This window comes from Lycorma delicatula, chromosome 8 (genome assembly GCF_047948215.1).
Source record: "Lycorma delicatula isolate Av1 chromosome 8, ASM4794821v1, whole genome shotgun sequence".
In the NCBI taxonomy this organism is placed as follows: domain Eukaryota; kingdom Metazoa; phylum Arthropoda; class Insecta; order Hemiptera; family Fulgoridae; genus Lycorma; species Lycorma delicatula.
Window position 1 is genome coordinate 54041025 of NC_134462.1, and position 21569 is coordinate 54062593.

Genomic DNA, 21569 nt, shown 5'->3' on the forward strand with positions numbered 1-21569 from the left:
TTGTTGTAAACAGAATTGAAATCATTAAATTTAATGCTCAGTAAATTCGTATTGATTAATGTCGACGTCATTCATGAAAAAGATGTATACATTCTCAAGATTAATTATATGTTGAGGACAGAAATATACTAGTTTGTCATAACAAACAACATGCTTAGCTGTTGAAATGGTGGTGATATTCAGTCCCAAACACTATATATTTTCACTCCATTCACTGTAAGGACTGGCTGCATGGTGAGCATTATTTTTCTAGAGAAACATCTGATTGATGGCTCTTATAGTCTTGTACTGTAGGCAGTTTAAATGTAAATATCTGTATATATTTGATGAAAAGGATATTCAATGATGGTTAAAAAGTAAATGAGCAGAAATTTCCAGACTGACTTAAAACATCTGATGGCAGTGTTAACGTATTAGATTTTGCGTTAAGTGTGTCATGGTAAAATTGAACTGGTGATCAGGATTACAAATTTCAACAATTACAATTCATCAAAATGTGCTCCTGAAAGTTTTTGTATCAAAAGTGCATATAAAAGATAACTTAACAAGATAACACAGCAGACAACTAGTCTAATACATGTTTAACAACAATGGAATTTTTATTTCAAGTTTATATAAAAATACATATTTAATTGAACAAGATGAAACATGATATCAGTTTTAAATGATTAAAAACTATAAAAAATTCATTTTTAATTAGTATATAAAAATTGCTTTTCTAGATAAAATCTTTCAAAGCTAATAATGTATGCAACTCCTTCTTCAGGGTAAAAAACCCATGGTCATTTTGTCCCCACCACGCTTAACTAATGAATGCGAAAAACTCAGCTTTTCAGTAGAATAAAAATACAGTTTCAATGTTAAATTTGAAATAGGGCCATCATTTTTATTCACTTGATTCAAGATTGGTCTGATTTCTTACCTCATTCTTTTTTGATTATATACATTAATTGGGCATTAATATTATTGTAAAAATAAAATAAAATAAAATTTGATACTCTGCCACAATTTTAATCTGTTAATAAATTGAAAAGTGTATACTATCGAATATACCATATTTGTCAATTTACTTTTTTTTCTGCATTTTGGCAGCTAAGTTTATTCTGTTTAATGAGGAGTATTGATGAAGGATAGCAGGAATCATTAAATAATTTGAAGTTATCAAGGTACTGATAAGTTTATTTCAATATTTTAAAAAATCTGAAAATTTAAATAAACATAGAAAACATTACAGCAGAATAATAATTATAAGAAGTAAACTGACATACTAAAATAATTAAAAGGTTATCAAAATGCGTAAGAAAAAAAAAATTAGAAGAAAATTACAGTAACATCATTTTATTTAAAAACCTTATATCGTGTAGGGTAACATCTTTCTTTTTCTGTTTAGCGTCTGGAATCATGAAATATGTTACTTCAGAGGACAAATGAGGATGATAAATATGAATGTAGTCTTGTACACTCTCAGGTTGATCTTTCCTTAGATGTGTGATTAATTGAAACCTAACCACCAAAGAACACTGGTATCCACGATCTAGTACTCAAATCCATATAAAATCAAATCTGTTAAAAATCAAAAGTAGGGTATCTACTTTTCCATTTGTGACAATAAAGTTTTAAATACCACATAATATTTTCCATTTTTCCTTTTATAATATAATTTATTATAAATCTCCCTTCAGTTTTTTGGTTCCCTTCAGTTTCATCCCAAGTGTAACAGTGGAAGTTCGGGTTTCCTACATTGTAAACTGCCAGCTTATGAACATAAAAGAATGGCACACCTTTTGGTGTGTACAAGACAGTCTGAAGGTCAACATGGAATGCCAGAACATCACTATTTTTCTGGTGCTGCTGCCTTGTCTTCATCCCTTCGATTCCTGGCTGCTTCTTTTCTATTTATATGCATCTCATGGGTTTTTTGGTGTCCATTTTTTCAGACTCGCTGCTTTCATTAAATTTTAAGCATGTTTTGCTTAAGTCATTTTTAGGCTTATGAAATTTGAGTGTGTAAGTTCTGAAACATTTATGGTAAGTCTCAAACGATAAACTCTTTCTCCCTCTTTCCTTACATTTATCTGCACACATATTCTATTGCAGAACCTGTTAGCTAGTCTGAAACTGCTTCAGCACCCGTAAATGGGGTTCCTTCACCTCTTCAAAACAATGGATTTCCTTATTTTGTTTACTCAAATTAACTTCTTATCTTCTTTGAGAACAATGTCAGATCTGTTTTGTTTTTAATTTGTTTTTAGTTTCAAGGGATGGTAGTACATCGATGGGAATGTTACACGTGGCATTCACGTACTTGGCATCCTGACTGAGGCAAGAACAATGCTGAAAGATGCCTTTTGACGAGGTTTTGAAGTTGACCTCCAGTAAAGCCCATAAGGCCTAAGGTTGGAGGGGTGGCATAGTGATTGTAACTGTCACATAGTGGGTGTCTTCTCCTATGAGGTCAATTCATGATTATTGAGTTCAACATGACACGTGAGTGAGGAAGGTTGTGTTCGTGTAGGCTCTGATAATTTGTTTTTCAAATTATGTTATTCAATAGCTACTTAATACAGTAGTTTAATAATTAGTAATTACTACAGTTAGATTTTATTGTTTTTGTTGTTGTTCAGAGTTTTTTTATTATATTTTTATTTATTTTCATATATTAACTGTGTAGGTAGCCTAACAGGCTATCTAGGTTAGATTGGTGGGTGGTTTCCTGGGGTGTAATTAAAGTTTCTTCTGTTGTTTTGAACTGATTGTAACAGGATCCTACTTACTGAGAATGCCAAGTGTGTGTGTCACAAAAGAAATGATTAATCTAAATGTAATTAAAAGACAAAGTTCAAGAAATATATAATTAGACTGTGCAAAGGAAGTGTTGAAAAAGAGAAGGAAATATTGAAAAGAACAAAATTTGTTGAAATAAATATAATAAATAAGTAAAATAAAAAGGAAAGTACAGGTATATCTTTTAAGGTGTTTAAAAACAAAACAAAAAAAAGCAATTTAAACTCAAAAATAATTTATTTATAATCGTTTTATTGAAAGAATGTTATGTGATTGATATGAAATAATTTGCTAATAATAATTAATTATGTTTAAAATGCTATTAATTATATGATTTAAGAAGCTGAAGTATTTTGTCATAAACTAATTCCACAGCATTATTTCCAGATATGAAATCAACATGATTGAATTTTGGATCAGTTACTTCATAACTCATAACCAAATTTGGTAGTGTTTTTTCTAATTTTATCACTTCCTGAAATTAAAATGAATCAACTGTCAGTTACATAAAGGGTATAAATTTATGCAAAATGTAACTAAAATCTAAAGAAAAATTCTAAATTTTTAAATAAAATTGCTTATTATTATCATTATTATTTTGTTATTAACCAGATTTATTGCTAGTACTCAAACACCTAGCAATTATATCATTTAGTTAGGATATTTTGCATAAACAATCAGTGTTAGTCATCATTATATAAAGACAAAATTATATAAAGAACTATAAATAGGTCAAGAAGCCAATATTACTAAACAAATTTTATTTCCATTACAAAAATGTGACATACTTCCTTAATTTGATTGTTTTAATGGAATAATTTCAGAAAGAGGAACCTCACGCACGTTTCTTCAGTGACAGACTCATAAGTAAATATGTCATCTTAGCTATGTATGCTCTTCTGTGCTCTGTAATTTAATCTCTTTTGCCAGCCCTTCATGATAACGTGATGGTTGTGATCATATAACACTAACAATAAAGAATGATATGTCATTAAATCAAAAAGGCTGATAATGAGAAAACTGTTGGTCGTTGTTCTACCAAATTTTAGGATTTGACTTGTCAGGTATAAAAAAGGAGGGTAAGGGTATAAATCCTTTAATTTAACCCTAACTACCATCACTTAACGTAACTATAGATAATTCCCTTAAATTAATATATTATTTGCTGGCACTTAAATGTCAAGCCCAGCCAAAATACAAGAATGATCATACCACACAGTCAATTTGAGTGTGATATCACTTGTAGGATATTTTTTCTCTGAATTATCTATGCAGTGACATTACTGCCCTTAGCAATTAGCAACCTGTCATTGGTATTTCCATTACTTGAGGTGGTGTAATATGGACATTTATTACTACAAGACCAGAGTAGGCAGACCTAAATTAGGAGCTACAAATTGTTATAGGTCACTGATAACAATTAAGACAGAGCAGTAACATTTGGTTACTGCTATGTCTTAATATCATGAAATAAATAAACAAATCCTTTTTTTAAAGGTAACTTTATGCAGCCATGTGTAATATTTTCTTAATTTTAATAAAATGTTTTTAAAACAGTATAAAAAAATTACGTTTTTAATTTTTAATCAATTAACAACATTGATGTGATTGAATTCAATTCTTAAATTATCTCTGCTATTATTCTTGAATTCAATTTTATTCAAATATAGAACAGCTAATTTTTCTCCTTTTCTGAAATTTTTGTAAAATATGATTACACAACTAATTGCTGCCTTAAAATTATTATTAGGTAACCTTGTAATGTATCCCTTTTTGTCTAAAACCCAGAACATTGTACGCTATCTCTACTCATTCAAAATTAAACTGAATAATATTAATGAATGATAATTTCAATACTAATAATAATATTAATATAATAAAATATTTACTTTCTTTTTTACTATAGCATCATTGTTTCCATATAATAATGCTACTGGTGTTTGAATTTGTTCAATTTTATATGTTGGTGGTGTGTAACTTCCATATATCTTTTGATTTTTTAATGAACCATAATCATACAGTTGAAATTTTTCTGTAAATAAATAAAATTTCATGAATCATTATTATCAAATAACATCAACACCTATGCACGAGGTCTGTAAATAAAGTAATGTGACTGGTTCAGAAAAACGTTTTATTTACAATGTAGTTATACATTGAACTCAGAAACCGGAATATCTTTCAGATGGTTGGTTACATTTCTTTTAAAGTTTTCTACTGTTCCAAAATGGCGTCCTTTGAGGTGCTTTTTAAAGTCAGGAACAGGAAAAGCTTGCAGGGACTCAAGTCAGGTGAATAAGGTAGTTGAGGAACTTCTGGAATGTTTTTCTTTGCCAAAAACTCATTATTGTGTGCAGTGTGACAAGGTGGATTGTCATGATACAGCATCCAGTTGTCTTTGATGGCACGTCTGACGCGGGCGACTCTTTTCTGCGGTCTTTCAAGAATTTCTCGGTAAAAATTTTCATTTGCAATCTTACGTGTAGGCAAAAACTACTTACGGACAATGCCATTAATATCGAAGAAAGAGATTAGCATGGTTTTGATTTGCTCACTTTTTACTGTGGTATGGTTCAAATTCAATTGCTCTGCAATCATTCTGACAGGTAGTTGCCGGTCGTGCTGTATCAAGTCTCTGTTTCGCTCAACATTGCCGTTACTTTTTGACGTTAACGGGTCTTCCAGGGCGTGGACTGTCCGCAACTGATTCCCGGCCTTCTGAAAATGCTTTAAACCACCTAAATACGTGGGCTCGTGACAGAGCGTCAAGTACATACGCCCTTTTCAATTTTGAAAAACGTTTCAGAAGTATTCTCACCGAGTCTATCACAAAACTTGATTGTACAACGTTGCTCATAATTAGTATCACTCGTTTGTGTAACGCACAACAAAAACTCGTTTCACGAAAAGTTTGTTTACGTTTCACGTGGCAACAGAAGACTAAAAATATTAATACCTAATATAAATCAGCTGTTCATATAACCATATGTTTACTGATAACTTTACAGTATTGCTATTTTGGCTGCCAAATAAAACTAGCGTCATTACTTTATTTACAGACCTCGTGTATATATATATATATATATATATATATATATATATATGCACTATACACTATATCTCAGGTGGTACTATATAAATTGCGGAGTATCGTCGGAAAAGGAACGAGTATTTTCATAGTATTAGGACTTCTAAACGAGATTCCTGGCGCTCTTTTGTCCAAGAGCAAGAGAATAAAGACCCTTGGGGAGTTGTTTATCGTGTGCTTGGTCATAAACACAAAAAGGACAATCTTCTGTCGACTCTCTCGACCCAGGACGGCGTTGTTGTTGAGAAAGATCGGGTTCTATCTCTTCTGATGGACGATCTGCTCCCCGATGATACTGAGGTTGGTGAGACCTCGTATCACCGGAGAGTTCGAGCGGCGGTTGTAAGTTTCACTACGGACTCTGTGTCTTTGGAGATTACTGAGGCGGAAGTCCGCCAGGTAATCTGTAGCCTTGCTAGGAACAAAGCCACCGGATTTGATGGTATCACGGTGGAGCTCCTTGTTCGCACCCTGCCCGTTATTCTTGGCCCGTTGACTAGGGTATTCAATAGGTGTTTGTTTGCCGGGTATTTCCCGGCTTGCTGGAAGCGAGGAATTTTGAAGCTATTATTCAAGGGTGGCGACAAGGACCCCACCGTTAGTTCTTCTTACCGTCCACTGACGCTCTTACCAGTTGTTGGAAAACTTTTCGAAAAGTTTCTTTACCTCCGCATTAATAGTAGGCTCACTTTAAATCACATGCTGATGGACGACCAGTATGGGTTTAGACCCGGTAAGAGTACAGAGGATGCGATTATTAGGGTCCTGAATCTGGCTTCGGGCAGCGAGTGCAAGTATGTACTCGGTGTCTTTTTGGACATATCCGGGGCATTTAATAACTTGTGGTGGCCCTCTGCCTTGTTCCAATTGCAGAAGCGTGGTTGCACGCAGGAAGAAATTAGGACTCTCTCGAGTTATTTCAGCGACAGAACTGTCGTACTTCGTGACGGCAGTTCGCAAGTAGGAAAAACCCTGTCTAAAGGATGTCCGCAGGGCAGTGTATTAGGTCCACTCGTCTGGACCATCGAGTTTGACTTTCTCATGCGGCTGCGCTTGCCTGGTGGCTGTCGCGTCGTGGCTTATGCCGACGATGGGCTGCTGCTGGTTGAGGGTAATTAGCGTGCTGAGATCGAGCTTAGAGCGGCACAGGCATGTAGGGTTTTGCGGTTGTGGACTCTTCAGCATAAGATGGTTTTCAGTGCGGAGAAAACCACTATGATGTTTTTGAAGGGCCGTTTAGCTGCAACTCGCCATCCGGGAGGCGAACATTGTCCGAAGGCTAGGACCTTTACTGCAAGATGGAAGACCACGCGTCTTGTGCTGATCCTCAGGGGCAAAGGAGACCCGCAGTCGACGTCTTCCTACTGCCTACTGTGTATGCTTCACGTACACATATAACATTCTTAAGTTATAATTTTTTTTCATTTCATATGCACAACATTTAAACAAAATAATAGTAGTAAGTATTTAATTATAATTATACATGATAATTTAATTAAAAGATCTATCAGTCAAGAATAGGTTATTTAATGTTGCAACAAGAATTGTTTTTACCACAAATATTTAAAATGCTTTGTATTATGCAAAGTATTATATTCCACTGTATCTAAATCAAATAAAAGAACTGAATTGAAATACTCATTAGATAGTACTAATATCTAATTTACTGATAAATGTATGTTGCATGTGTGTATGTATATCCAATTGTTTGCATGATATTTCTAAATTGGATGGATATGGATTTGGGTGAAATTGGTAGGATGATTTCTGTACATGGGGAATGATGTCATTATTTTAATCAATCAGTCAGGTGCAGGGAGATCGGATCCTACAGGACCCCTGCTACAAAATTTTACTTAAATGGAGGTAGATATTTTCACATAATTTAATGCCTCTTAGGTAGCTAAGATAATTTCTGATGGTATTTGGTCTTATTCAAATCCCCCCAAAAGGTAGAAGAAGAAAAGAGCCTTTTTACTTGTTTGTCATTAATGAACTCAATCATATTAATTAGATGATTCCATTATTGGTATGTACCTTTGGTTATGTAATTGGGAAATCTCACTCAGGGGTGTGAGGATAATAAACCTTCTTTTTTTTTTTACATCAGCTGTCATCTTGTTATTTTGATATCTTCAGACTGAATTAACATATTTTTACAAAATTTTGTATGGTGACTTCTCTAAATATGGGAATTGATAACATTTTGGTCATGGGGATAGGAAGATACAGTTGACATGAGTAACAAATCTTGAAATTTTACTGTAGAATAATTTTTTCAAATCCAGGTACTTGTTTATTTGCTTACTTATATATTTTAACATTCCATTTAATTTTCCTAATTTTTCTTAAAGTTAATGAAATTATATCATTATTAAAAAAAAAAAATAAAAAAACCATTATACTTAATTAATTATAGTAAATAAAGATATTTTATATTTCTTGGTATGTAAATTCATGATTGTTTACTTTATACCTGTTTTGATTAGTTGAGAAAGATGTACCCCTGTTTTCACTGATGTTCCTGATAGCATTGCACGAAAATAAAAAGGAATCATTTTCTAGAAAAAAAAGAAAGAAATATTGTCAAAATAATAAATAATCACTGGTATACAAAATTTGATTTATTTTTTGTCCCAGAAATGAAATTGGGTGAATCTAAGAGCATTTTACATGCTGAATTCAAATATAATTTCAGAATTTTTCTATCGCAGAAGGATTTTAGAGACAAGTATTCTAATTTTACATTATGTATTTAAAATGCACTCTTAATATAATATAATCTTACCTAGAAAGTAGTAATGCTTGATTTTCTACAATATCTTGTATAGGGTCCAACAATAGTTTGTTCAACAGCATGCTTGAACCTCGCTTACCCTAGTACCGCTTATCCATTCCGAAATAGCCTAATGGATTCATTCACCATTTCGTTCACTGACTACTTCTAAATTTGGTTGGAAGAAATTCAAGTGTGTGTCCAAGAAATAAATCTTCAGTGACAAGTTGCATCCCATGATTTTGTAAGATTTTAAAATATCATTCACTATTTCTTTGTAATATTTTGTTTTATGGTTTTCTAAGAAGTTTCTTATAAGACTTCCATTCACCTTTCTCCACTTCATTTATGTACCATCAAAGTTGACATATTTAAATAAATGTCTAATTTGAGGTGGTTCTTTCTTTGAATTTTGATTCACTAATCTTTGGAAACTTATTTTTTAAGTAAACAAAATTGAAGCCCACATTTATTGGTGCTTTCACAAAGTTTTTCTTAAGCACTAGCTTTATGTGTAGTGGGGGTAAATAAACTTTTCTGAATTAACAAGTGGTGCATTAACAACATAATTTTTCCTTGGAGTTAATGCTTTTAATTTGGCCACTCTTTCTGTATGCAATGATTTTTTTTAGTCTCTGCGTTCCTACTCACAAAGAAAAAAACAGTATTTGGTGAAACAAAGTTGAAGACCTAGTAACAGAGCAATTACTTTCACGTGCTATTAAAAAAACGTTGTGGCAAAGTGAGATGGGGAAATGTTAGTATATATATATATAAACGTGAATGATGGGTCATTAATGAAAATTGAATGTACCATAGAGTTAATTTGATAATTGAAGGATTTTGGAGTATAAAAACTGTGAAGAAAGACAGATCACAAAATACATGGAGCAGATAACTGATAACATACACTTCAAAAATACTTATAATTCACTTTCAATCTTTCAGCAACAAATTTTATGAATTTTCAGTCTGTAAATTAGAGGAAAATGAACATGCAGATTCAATAATCTGTATGTTATGGTATGATAATTTCTAATTCATGGAACACGTCAAGAAGGTGTATCATAGAAACTAAAGGATGTAAAATAAGATATAATAAAATTTTAGCCAAAACCACATTAAATATACTGTTTCCCATATACTGAGTTAAACAACATTTGGTAAGATTTTCTGCATGCTGTTGGCATTTATTAGTAAATAAAAATATAATTAGTATAAATTATAAATAAAAATATAATGGTATTTCCTGAGAACGGTATGATAGATAAAAGTGCTAAAACTATGATTTTATTGTTTGTTGATAAGAAGTTGATTTTAATTTGAATATATTTATATAATACCAGCTTTAAAAAAGAATTAATTAAAACAGGGAACTTTTTACTCTAGTTTATTCATGTGTTTTTATTACATAACATCATTTTTAGGAAAATGTTAGGTCATATTTCCTTGTCTAAATCTGAATCACAGTCACTAATTTAATTATTCACACATTATCATACTTGTACCTTGCACTAATAAAGAGGTCAACTTTAATTTACCATAACTTGTATTTTAATGTTGTTAGACATTAAAATAATGTGTTAAACAAAGATGGTACACCAATTTATAATACGAAAGGTAAAGTCGATATGTGGGTGGAATATATTGAAGAGTTATATGGAGGAAATGAATTAGAAAATTGTGTTATAGCGGAAGAAAAGGAAGTTGGATGGAATGGGAGAAACAATAGAGATTTGAATTTAAGAGAGCATTAAAAGATTTGAATTGCAGAAAGGCTCCTGGAATAGACGGAGTACCTGTAGAATTACTGCGCAGTGCAGGTGAGGAAGCGATTGATAGATTATAAACACTGGTGTGTAATATTTATGGAAAAGGGGATTTCCGTCAGACTTCAAAAAAAGTGTTATAGTCATGGTACCAAAGAAAGCAGGAGCAGTGCTGGTGAGGAAGCGATTGATAGATTATAAACACTGCATCAAACCAGTCAAATGACTGAAGACAAAAAAAAAGTGAAAGTTAATAACAATGAAGAATTAGTTGAAATGAATTCCCACCCATTTGGAGTTAAGTTGTCTCATTTCTTTCACTCTTTGATAACATAATGTTTATACCTAGCTCAGCTGTCCCAATTGCAAAGAAAACACATGTACTTAGTAACTCAACAGATACATAACAAAAAGCATCCACATTATTTAACAACTTTAAGGCATTATGATGCTGCACTGTTAACAAACTTAAGACAGCAATAAGACTGAACAAAATTAATTCATTCCTAAATCCAGTGCTTAATACAAACAAAACAGCTGTGTTTTCAGCTACATGTTTTGACCTGCACAGACATGATTAATCTTGTACATGAAGGCTCACTCTTCAGTATTAGATATGTTGTCATAATATGTGACTATGATATAATTTAATTTTTTGTATAGTATTGTTTATTTATTGCTTACAAATTATGTTAGCAAAGTTAAACAATAAAAAATGACCTAACAGAAAAAAAAAATTAAAAAATCCTTTAATTACAATTAAACGGTGGGTGATAGAAAGATTCTGAGTTCATATTCGTTTTCAGCATCAAAAAACAGATTAAAATCATGTATCGCATGTTAGGAAACAAAAATTATGTTTATCAGTGTAATTAGGTAGATTACAGATATTTTTTTAAGAAACACACTTATTATGATTATAGGTTATATTAAACTTTATTTAATGTGATTTGTTGTTGCTACTTTCATTTTTTATAAATTTTGTGTTACACTTTATCTTTCTTAAGCCAGGAAATAGATTTAATTAGAACTAAATTATATAAATATCATATGTATGTCTTTTGGTCAAGCAATGTTCAATATTGCAATTTTAACTATTACGGTTACTTCACCACCTGTTGAAGCTCTACATGCAAAGACTTTTTCACAGGTTTGATGCCTTAACAGTTCATTGTTTTTCATCTTATGGTATCAATATAGTTTAGAATGAATTAAGATAAATGTGGATCTGATGAATAGAATATTTAAGTGCAAATGACTACATTTACTGTACTTCTGAAGATATTCCATTAAGGAAGAAATATCCTAAAGTAACATATCATTGTAACGTAAAGATCACAAAAAATAAGATATTCACAAAACAAAAACAATTTAAAAACTTACACGAAATAAATACGATTTAAAAAAAAAATAATCATATATCTTATTTATTATTGTTTTGGTTACTTACCTTGTCTAGATTATCTCTGTTTTCTCCGAACAAATCATCTCCAATTAAAAGACATAAATCAATGGTATTCTTATTACTACATATATTTTGTACAATCCTTTGTAATTTATTTCTTTGTGGAAAAATTATATACTGATTTCTTAAAACATAAAAATTCTGAAAAAAAGATGATAGCATACATTAAAAATAGACCCACCAAATATATGATGTTTTGATGATTGATTTATCATGGGTGCAAATAATGATTTGACTTTCTTAATGTTAGCATCAGCTGAAGCAAAATTCCTAAGTAATATTATTGAGATAATTGTATCCATCAGCTGCCCAGAATAAGATGGATAGAGGGCTGTTATTTTTCTCCTCAAAGAAGCAACTTATAAAATTAATAATCATCAACTCCAGGCTAGTAAGTTATACATAGTTTTTTTTTTTATTGTCAGTTACTTGACTATATTCTGCCTTAATCTCATTAATTCATAATGTATAAAAATTTAATTTCTTCATTTTGCATTTTAAGTTGGCTAATGTAATAGTCTTATTTAAAGTTTTGAAATTTCACAATTCAGCATAATGAAAATTTCATGACGTTTATATTTTTTTTATAGTCTCTTCATGAGTAGTTACTCAGGAGATGTGATTTAAGGACTATTTTACTGAAGATAATGCTATCTATACCTAATTTCTGTATACCAACTAGCTGGCCAATTGGCGCAGTTATTATTAACAAATTTTTCAGATGACAAAGACAAGTATATGAGATGGGGTGAGGTATGGTGTCTTCCCTGAGTGAAGAAATAGAAGAAAATACTTCAACTTAAGTCACAGTATAACAACAGCATTGCTAGTCATTAGTAAAAGTTGCATATGCGCAGCTGAAAATATTTTGCTTAAGAGTACGGAATTTTCATAATAATATTTAAAATTTGGTTCAGTTCATCTTAAAATGACCTTTTTTAAACTCTCAACATTTGAATGCATTTTATTTTGATTAAAAATATTTACGTACCACAAGAAAAGATATATGCTCATAAATCCAGTTGAATATTGAAGATCGAATCGGTGGTGTTATAAAACAAACTGGTGCTAACAATACTGCTAATTTAATTTTCTTGGCATATTCTGGTCTCTGAGAAGCCATCACTAAAAATACTGTTGTGCCCATACTGTGTCCAATGTATATAATTTGAGAAGCCTTGGTTCTGTCCTGAATTTTATTTATAAAAGCTGGCAAATCATAGATTCCGCTCTCATGAAAACTGAAAAAATATATTTTATTTTTAAAATTACCAATAGAAACAATCAAGGTGTTTTCTTTAATATTAAACCATTTGTAATTAACTAAAATCTTTTTAAGTAAGACAAAATTTGGTGAACTATTTCTGAAGCTGCTCAAGCTTCAGCTTGTAAATGACTCAATAAATGATCCTATCTTCTTTTCAAATATTCTAAAGAAAAAAAGGTTATGTTACAGTATAAGAATGTTTTCTATTATTATGTCTGAGTTTAGCCTTATATTGCAATAGTTATCTTTTAATCTTGATACAATTGTCTATTTTAATAAATAGATTAAAATTAAAAAATTAGTTATAGTTAAGCCGTTTTTGTAAGCAAAGAAATATTTCTTCTTACTTGAAACTAGTGTAGATTAAGAAGAGAATCCTTTTCTTCTTAAACTCAAGAACCACAGGGCCACTACAAAATTATTCTTTTATCACTATTTCCATTGAAATTTGAATCTTTTGGGTAAAGCTAATTTAAATTTTAAGTATAATTTTTTATGATGTAATATTTTAATTCGCTAACTAAAGCAATATCTTTAATGATAGATAATTAATATGCTAATTATTTAATTAACATTAAATTAATTAATTAAATTAAGGTAAACTATTTTCAAAATATCAGCTATTAATTTTATTGTGCCACAATTTTCGTAAATAGATGGGTACAGGTTTTAAACTGCTGTATGTATAATTTAAATTATACTTGTAAATAACTACTAATATGCAATGAACTTCTTCACTCGTTATGTTAATGAGCGAACTGCTCCCGCTTGACCAAAAATTTATTTATGATATAAACTCACTAAGGATACATTTTTTTTTTTAGTAAGAGGACAAAAATTAAACCTATTCGTCTTTTAGTATTTTTTTTGTTATTTTTCACCCAAATATTGAAAAGCGAAAATTAAAATAAATTAATTTTTATATAACTTTCAGAACCTTTCTAAATTTTATAAGTGTGTACCTTCCACTTCAGGCACAGGCAATTTTTTTTTTAATTTACATTCTGAGATTTTATAAATTTTAGTAACATTTTTTAGATAGACAATTATTAAAATTAATAATACAAAACAATTTTTATATAAAGTATTTTTTTTTCTATGAGTTTTCTCTTCTATGGTAAGATATAAGACCTGGTATCCAGTGGTAAATTGAATAGCTAAGCTTGTAACCTAGAACCATTAACAATAAACAATCTACAGAGCCTAGCCAGCCTGAGTTTTTCCAATAATATATTCTCTTATGTAAAACTAGTGTCAATTTTTCATGTATGATGAAAAATGTATCATTATGAGTATATGTGCATCACAGAGCAGTAGCACCGGAGTACTGTTACAGTTTTGTTTTTTGGAGAAATAAAAAAATTGTCTTTTAACGTAAAATTTGTTTTAACTTAGTCTTATTTTAACATTAATTCATTGTTTTTATATTTGTTAATGGAAGATATTATCACTTCTTTAAATAGTATGTGACAAATTCAAGTAATGAATGTTTATGTATTAAATTTTTTTTGTAGATATTAAAATTGTTCGGTGTCATTCCTGACCCTCATCGAACTATTATTTTTATTGATGTATTATTAACCAGTTATAAGTCATTAAAAAATACAAACTAAGTTATAAAAACCGATCTCACAAAATGGTCTTTTCTTTTGGTTATCTGTTGGTAAATGACGACTAATAATTTGCTAAAAATGTAATTCACAAAAAAGTTAAACATTTGACATAAACTGATAAGTTTTGCTTCTGATCAACGTAAACATTGAAATGAATATGCATTTTTCATAACATTGTAGCCAGCTACCTGTGGCTCTGCACCATATTCTTGGTGTCTGTTATAGTAAAAAATGAAATGTTCTGGTACTGGAATATTTACAAATGCACATCTGATGTGCATTAGTCACAAGCAGAATAAAAAGTAAACATCAGATTTTCAATATGAAAAAAAACTGTATAAATTAAAAGAATTTATTGAAATTCACTTGCAAAGAGCCTTTTTTTTTTATTTGATTTTTATTACTATAAGTTGTACTATGGAATTATAGGAGTATGATCATGTGGATGAGTTAAGAATGAAAATGTGGATTTTGTTTGTATGAAGTAATATATCTGTTATCGAGTTAGTATTACCCTCAGACAACTGAAAAAGTAGTAGAAACTTAACATAAAGATTCCAAATCAAAATTTTATTTTTTGATTTATTGACTGATTAGGAACTGGAAGAGTAGGCCTGGCATAAACCATTAGGCAAATCATCGAATAGTTTGGCTGTTGTGCAAGTCCTTAAAAAATAGAAAAATTTAGTCTTTGAACAGTTACACAGGCACAAAGGACCACCACAACTAATAATGAAGCAGCTGTCCTGCTGGCTACCAGAATGTCCCATCACGAGTCAGAGATGGAACCAATTCTTGTGACACTTGTGAAAGGAAGAAGGAATGAAAAATAAAGGGAAGATGAGGGAAAAGGAAGGAGCAATTCACAGGAATCTTCTCTGTTCATTGTTTACTGGGATAATTTACTTTATTCTTCTGGACCAAATTTTACTTTATCGCAATACAAAAAACATATAAATATATAAAATTTAAACCACAAAAGAAATTTTGATAAAAATCAGAATTATATTTAATTACAACTTAAGTTTGCTACTGATGAAGACTGTATATAATGTATACAGTATCTTGTTTTAAACAAGCAGGAGTTGTTTCATATAAGTTTGTTGTTTTACACACAATTCCATTGTCAAGTTTTTTGATTCAAAAGTGACCCATGAAAAAAGTGAGGTTGATTTATAAAACTAAATATTACCTGCATTTTAATCGGCTTGGTGTATTGACATGCAACTGTATAACTTGGTGAAAAAAGCTACTAACTTGTATAACTTGGAGAAAACTTCTTTATATCTCACTTTTCCTAGTAAGCTGGTGTGAGGAGCTGACAATGGTATTCCTGACAGCGGATGGCTATGTTATTTTGTCTGAGTATTTTTGTCTAAAGAATGAATAATATCACATGGCAGGTACCTACAACCATTTGAGTAAGACACCTAATATACTACAACAAAAGAGGAGGGATTTAATGGGACCCCCAAAACAACTACACATAAGTTTTATAAACAATTTCAAAAAATATAAACAACATTAAAGAGGGTATAAAACTTTTACATTGAATTATAAATTAATGTAATAACAGTAGATATGTTGGAGATGTATATGTGATTTACAAAAATCATTACATTTCAAAATACATAATTGTGTTTTTGCATTTATAAAGCAGATGAAATGCTTCCTCTAATGTACCAATATCTGCTTTGTACACTGTTTTTTCAAGGCTTTAAATAGGCTGCATTTTATTTATCCCATTTATTTGAACTGCCAAAATATATGGAATTCTGTGAAAGATTGTACATTTCATTAATTCTCTATGGGGGTTGATTTTACCCTCTCATCATATTTCCCTTATTCTTTTATCCTTCTTCCTGAGGAACTGAATTCAGTTACTTGTAAAATCCACCAGACTCCAACAAAAATGTCTTCTGTGGACTTGTTTAAGAAGTCATTTACTACTTAGAAGTTGAACAAAGATCGCAGTTAAAGAGATATGATTTTTATTATGTAAAACTGCCATTGTTACTTCTAAAATTAAAATTTAGAATAAGAAAATCAATGATTTATAATTTGTATATCCTGAAAAAGACTGTCCAACCTGAATGACATGATGTCAATATAAAAAAAATTCATGTAATTCTCTAATCAAAGAAATTTTCTAATACTTTGAAAACTCTGGACTTTAATATTCCTTTCTTAATCCACCCCCCTCACCACTACTGTAATCCATGTAATTACATAGCCAATAAATTACATCAAAGTTGTAATCTGATGACATTCAGTGATAAAAACACAACATAATAGTCTATGTACCAGATAAACTATTAGAATATTTTATTTTTTAATTATTGAAAAGTTTTTTCAGAAAATCAGATTCTTTCCATCTTCTTTTTTCAGATGAAAACTTCTCTTTAAAACAATATTATACTTTCTTTCCAGCACTTGCAGTCTGTTTAAGTTAGATTAGATTGCTTTCTTTGATAAATTATGTATTTATAAAATAATTAAATCAACCTTAGTGAATAATCAACTATAATCTGTTATAATTTAAAAAAATGCTAAATACCAAAATTAAATTTTTTAAAAATGGAACCATTTTGGTAAATGGAAATTTTTCCATTATTATTGTGGAAATACTATGTTTTTATCAGAGTTTTAGTCATTCTGGTAAATAATTCATTATTCACAAAACATTTGACACAAAAACTTGTTTATTGGATCTGGGACTTAGAAAAAGCTTTTGCTAATGTTTAAAACTTGAATTTTTTTAAAATGCTACATTTTATTTTAGAGAAAGATACATAATGAAAAAAGTTGTACAAGAAGTACAATATAAAGTTATAACAAGAGATGTAATATATGTGGCAACTACAAGAGACTTGAATATAGGAAGGGGTTAGAAAAAATGCAACTTTCCACCACCTTTGTTGAACATGTACAACAATGGTATCATGAATGAATATGAAGAAAATTCACAAGCAGTTTATGATCAATGAAGAAAGAGTCTATATTATAAATTTGTTTATTAGATAATGATCATTGTAGAATGTGAAAAAATCTTGCAAAAAGGCTTGCTTGAAATGTACACTACCTTTAAGGAAAATAAAACATGAAAATTAATCTCAAAAAGGCAGATCTAAAGGTTTTTAAATGCAAATAAAGCTGTCATCATCATCATAAGATTATCTGCCCTGAAGAAGGACCCTTGCATCAAGTCCACCATCATTCTTCTCTAGATCCAGCTCTTTGCTTAATATTAATTAAAGTTAGAGAAGCAATACTGAAACAAGTTAATGTGTTCATTCACCTGTTAGGATTCAAAATTATTTTAGACATGAGATATTCAACCACTGAAGAGAGCAGGAATGGTCGACCTGAGATTGTACAAGACTACATTTTAGTTACATTCATACATATCGTCCTCATTCATCCTCTGAAGTAATACCTTATGGTGGTTATGGAGGCTAAAAAGAAAAAAAGAGGGATTGAAGTTGGAATGGATGAATTCAGATGGTTATAAGTGCCTTGTATGGGTAGGAATTTCTTTTCATCTCGTAGTTTCTTTGTAGCTAAATTGTTCTTTTCTTGGATTGTTCTGTCCATCTTTATTCTTGATTTCTTCTTCTCTGGTTTTGATGATGTGCAGTAGGACTAAATATTTATTTTATATATTCTTAGGAAGTGGACATTTTGTATTATGTGCTTGGGTGTGGAAGTAGTTTGGAAGAGACAACTCTGCCCGGTTGCCTAAGTGTATAGCAGGAGTCTTTTTCCTACCTGGTGGCCACATAGAGCTCAACCTTGAGGTACACTTAAAGTAAAGCTGAGTTTTCTATCTTAATACATGTAGTTCATACTTAGAACAAAAATATCTGGTGAAAAAGAAGGTAAATCAATTGGATGCTTCCATTCTCTAGGGGTTAAACAGGACTGTTATCCATGAAAATATTCTTATAAATTTAAGATCCCTCAGCTAGGAATAAACTAGGGCTGTTTTAAGCTAGTTTTAATACTCTGCTTACATGCAGTGGATAACTAAAATTTGGCTACAATTAAATATTCCTTTTTTATTTGAGATTACAGAATCCAATCAAAGATTCTTTCTTCCATTTTTTAAAATATATTTTCTCTTAAAAAATTAAGTGTTTTTTGTAGAAGTAATGTTACCTACCTGAAATCCCAAAATTTAGTTTCATTAGGGTGATATTTAACATGAGCTCGGGAATACACATTTCCCCTTTGATCTCCAAGCCAAACATCATATCCATTTTCAGCTAGGATGAATGCTAAAAAAAAAACCATGAAAATATATATTTAAATTATATTACTGATTTAATGTAGATTTTTAAAACCTATACTAATATACTATCAATTAAACTAAACAAAATTAATGGAATTTAATGAGTAAATTATTATTAAAATAAAAAAGCTAGCCAAACCAAGCTCTGGTTAGTATAAATAAAGTCAGAAATCAATTCCAAAATCTTCTAACTCTGCCAGTAGATTTGCTTTACCTAGAGACCCACTATGGAAAAATTTAGATCTCTAAATTTTATCTTAAAATCTAGAAATCTTTTTTTTTATTATTATTAGATGAATTATTCAATAAGTTGACAGTTAATTTTTCACTCTTGTTCTTTATCTTATAAAACAATTCTAGTTACCACAGATATTGTTAATTTGTATTGTTTTTCCACTGTGGTTACCTTCATCTAAACCTAATAATCGTGCTACAACTTCAATTTCATTTCAATATTTATACTACTAGCATGCACATGATGTATTAATCCGTTTAGCAGGTGGAAATTAATGCTAAGAAACAAATTAATTTTTTCAACTTAAGTAAATTTATTCAATGTTCCATTTGTGTAATACATTACAAAATTACATCTTTGTTTTCTTAAATATAATTATTAGTGAATTCAGAAGAAAAGAGTTAGTCTGATATTTGATTAAGAGCTGGTATGTGAAGCGGTTAAAAGTTAGTATTTGTGGTGATCAGACTGAAAATGTTCCTTTTCGGATAGAATTATCACCATTATTTTAATCATTATGGCAAATTTTATAATAAAAAAGTTTAATTGGATCAGAAGTAGAAATTACATTGCACCTTAATTTTTGTAGTTAAGTTAGACAAGGGGTGCATGTTATTATTTCTGCTACACCTTCTTTAAGTATACATACATGTGATTTGAATATAATCAGGTTATATTTGATATCATTCTTCTGTTTATTAACTGATGTTTGTGTTAATAATAATAAAATATAAAACTTCATTGTCTGATATCCAGTGAAAGTATAGAAATAAAATGTTCACACAACTTGCTGAGTCCATGTTATCAGTTGATGGATTCTTTGTTTCAATTAATGTAGTGAATAAAGCAATTGACAATGTACTTTAGATAAAGAGCTACATAACCAGAATGTACAATATTAGATTATTTTATCAGCAGTCTATAATGATAACTACTTCAGTGATTTAAATTAATTTTGTTACCTAATCTTTTGAGGCAGAGAAGGGCAGAATACAGACTTACTTATTATTCAATTGAGGAATACATTTACCTAAATCCTGACCTCGTCCTCGCAGTAAAAAGTACTCAGATGTTGAAAGAATTCCATGCTGAAAGAGTACAGGAGTGTGTAAACTTCCTTTTTCTGTAATTATTCTTGTTAATTTTAAGATATAACCGTCTTCAGTCGTAACCTCGTGTACTTCAGCTCCAAAACCTTGTTTACTAATCAGTTCTGTCTGAAACATATGCTACGTATTAAAAAAAGTATTTGTTGATTGTTTTTTATTTTTTATTTCTAATCTTTCATATTTAGTTTATTTTCTACATTTTATGCTAATATCAAAGTTCCCTGATATACTAGGCCAAAGTGGTGTATATATTTCAGTTTGTCCACCCAGAAGAGCTTTATTAATTTGTTGCTTTACATTCTCTGTCCAGCCTTTCGTATGGCTATGACTTGTGTAAACCTGTGGTAGGGGATGTCAGAGGACATTCCCTGAATGTAATGCTGTCCCCTATACATCCAGCCTCTGTGAGAAATATAATGAAAGGGTTACTCTCAAAGCTGAACATCTACTTTTCAGTCAGCATGTCTTCCAAAACTATATTCGCATCAGTGAAGAAGGCATCAGTAAAAACTGCTTTAACTCCTCAAATTCCATTTTAAACTTAATATGGGGGTATTTGTATTCTTGGGAATGCCTTTTTAATTATGTCATGAACATAATTATTAAGGGAGGAAATTTTGGGCCTTAGATTAATCCAAAAAATTACCCTTAATTAAATCAAATATATGATTTAGAAGATCTTAAGAAGTATTTGATGATGTGTACATTAATGAAATATGTATAATTTTAAGGAAAATTAGTTAAAAATATTGAGAAGTGTAATTTCTTATTTTTTAAACAACTACATTGATTTAATAAGATTAGAAGACAGAGAAATGATAGCCTTTTTACGACAATTTTGTAACCCAGAACCAGACAGATTTATATTGACTTCTTATTTTCCACTTGCATGTAAAGAAGCAATACAAAAAGAAAAGGATATATTCAGCTGAGAAATAATTTTTCAATCTTTGAAATGATTATCTTACAATGTACGAAAGACAATATTAGGTCATCTCTCATGAACTTGATATTTATTAGTTTTTTTTGTTCATTTGATATTTAGGAAGTCTCCAGATATTAGTATGCATCTTTGTTTGATTATTTTTTGCCATAAACCTGCATCCCTTGGCCTTCATGTAATGAGTGAATTAGCTTATTACAAATGTGGATCTTTAATTAGGATGTGTTGT

The 21569-nt window shown here is 30.3% G+C and overlaps 1 protein-coding gene across 1 annotated transcript in view; it reads right to left on the reverse strand.

Annotated features, from left to right (window-relative positions):
* The window catches only part of LOC142329238 (uncharacterized), a 114274-nt gene that overhangs the window by 38399 nt on the left and 54306 nt on the right, over nt 1-21569 (reverse strand). Inside the window, exons 8-14 of the mRNA XM_075373646.1 lie at nt 20319-20505; nt 18925-19039; nt 12874-13123; nt 11868-12023; nt 8349-8433; nt 4674-4816; nt 3110-3259 (exon numbers count right to left, since the gene is read on the reverse strand). Of these exons, the coding sequence (XP_075229761.1) occupies nt 3110-3259; nt 4674-4816; nt 8349-8433; nt 11868-12023; nt 12874-13123; nt 18925-19039; nt 20319-20505 (1086 nt within the window). The remainder of the gene's footprint in view (nt 1-3109; nt 3260-4673; nt 4817-8348; nt 8434-11867; nt 12024-12873; nt 13124-18924; nt 19040-20318; nt 20506-21569) is intronic.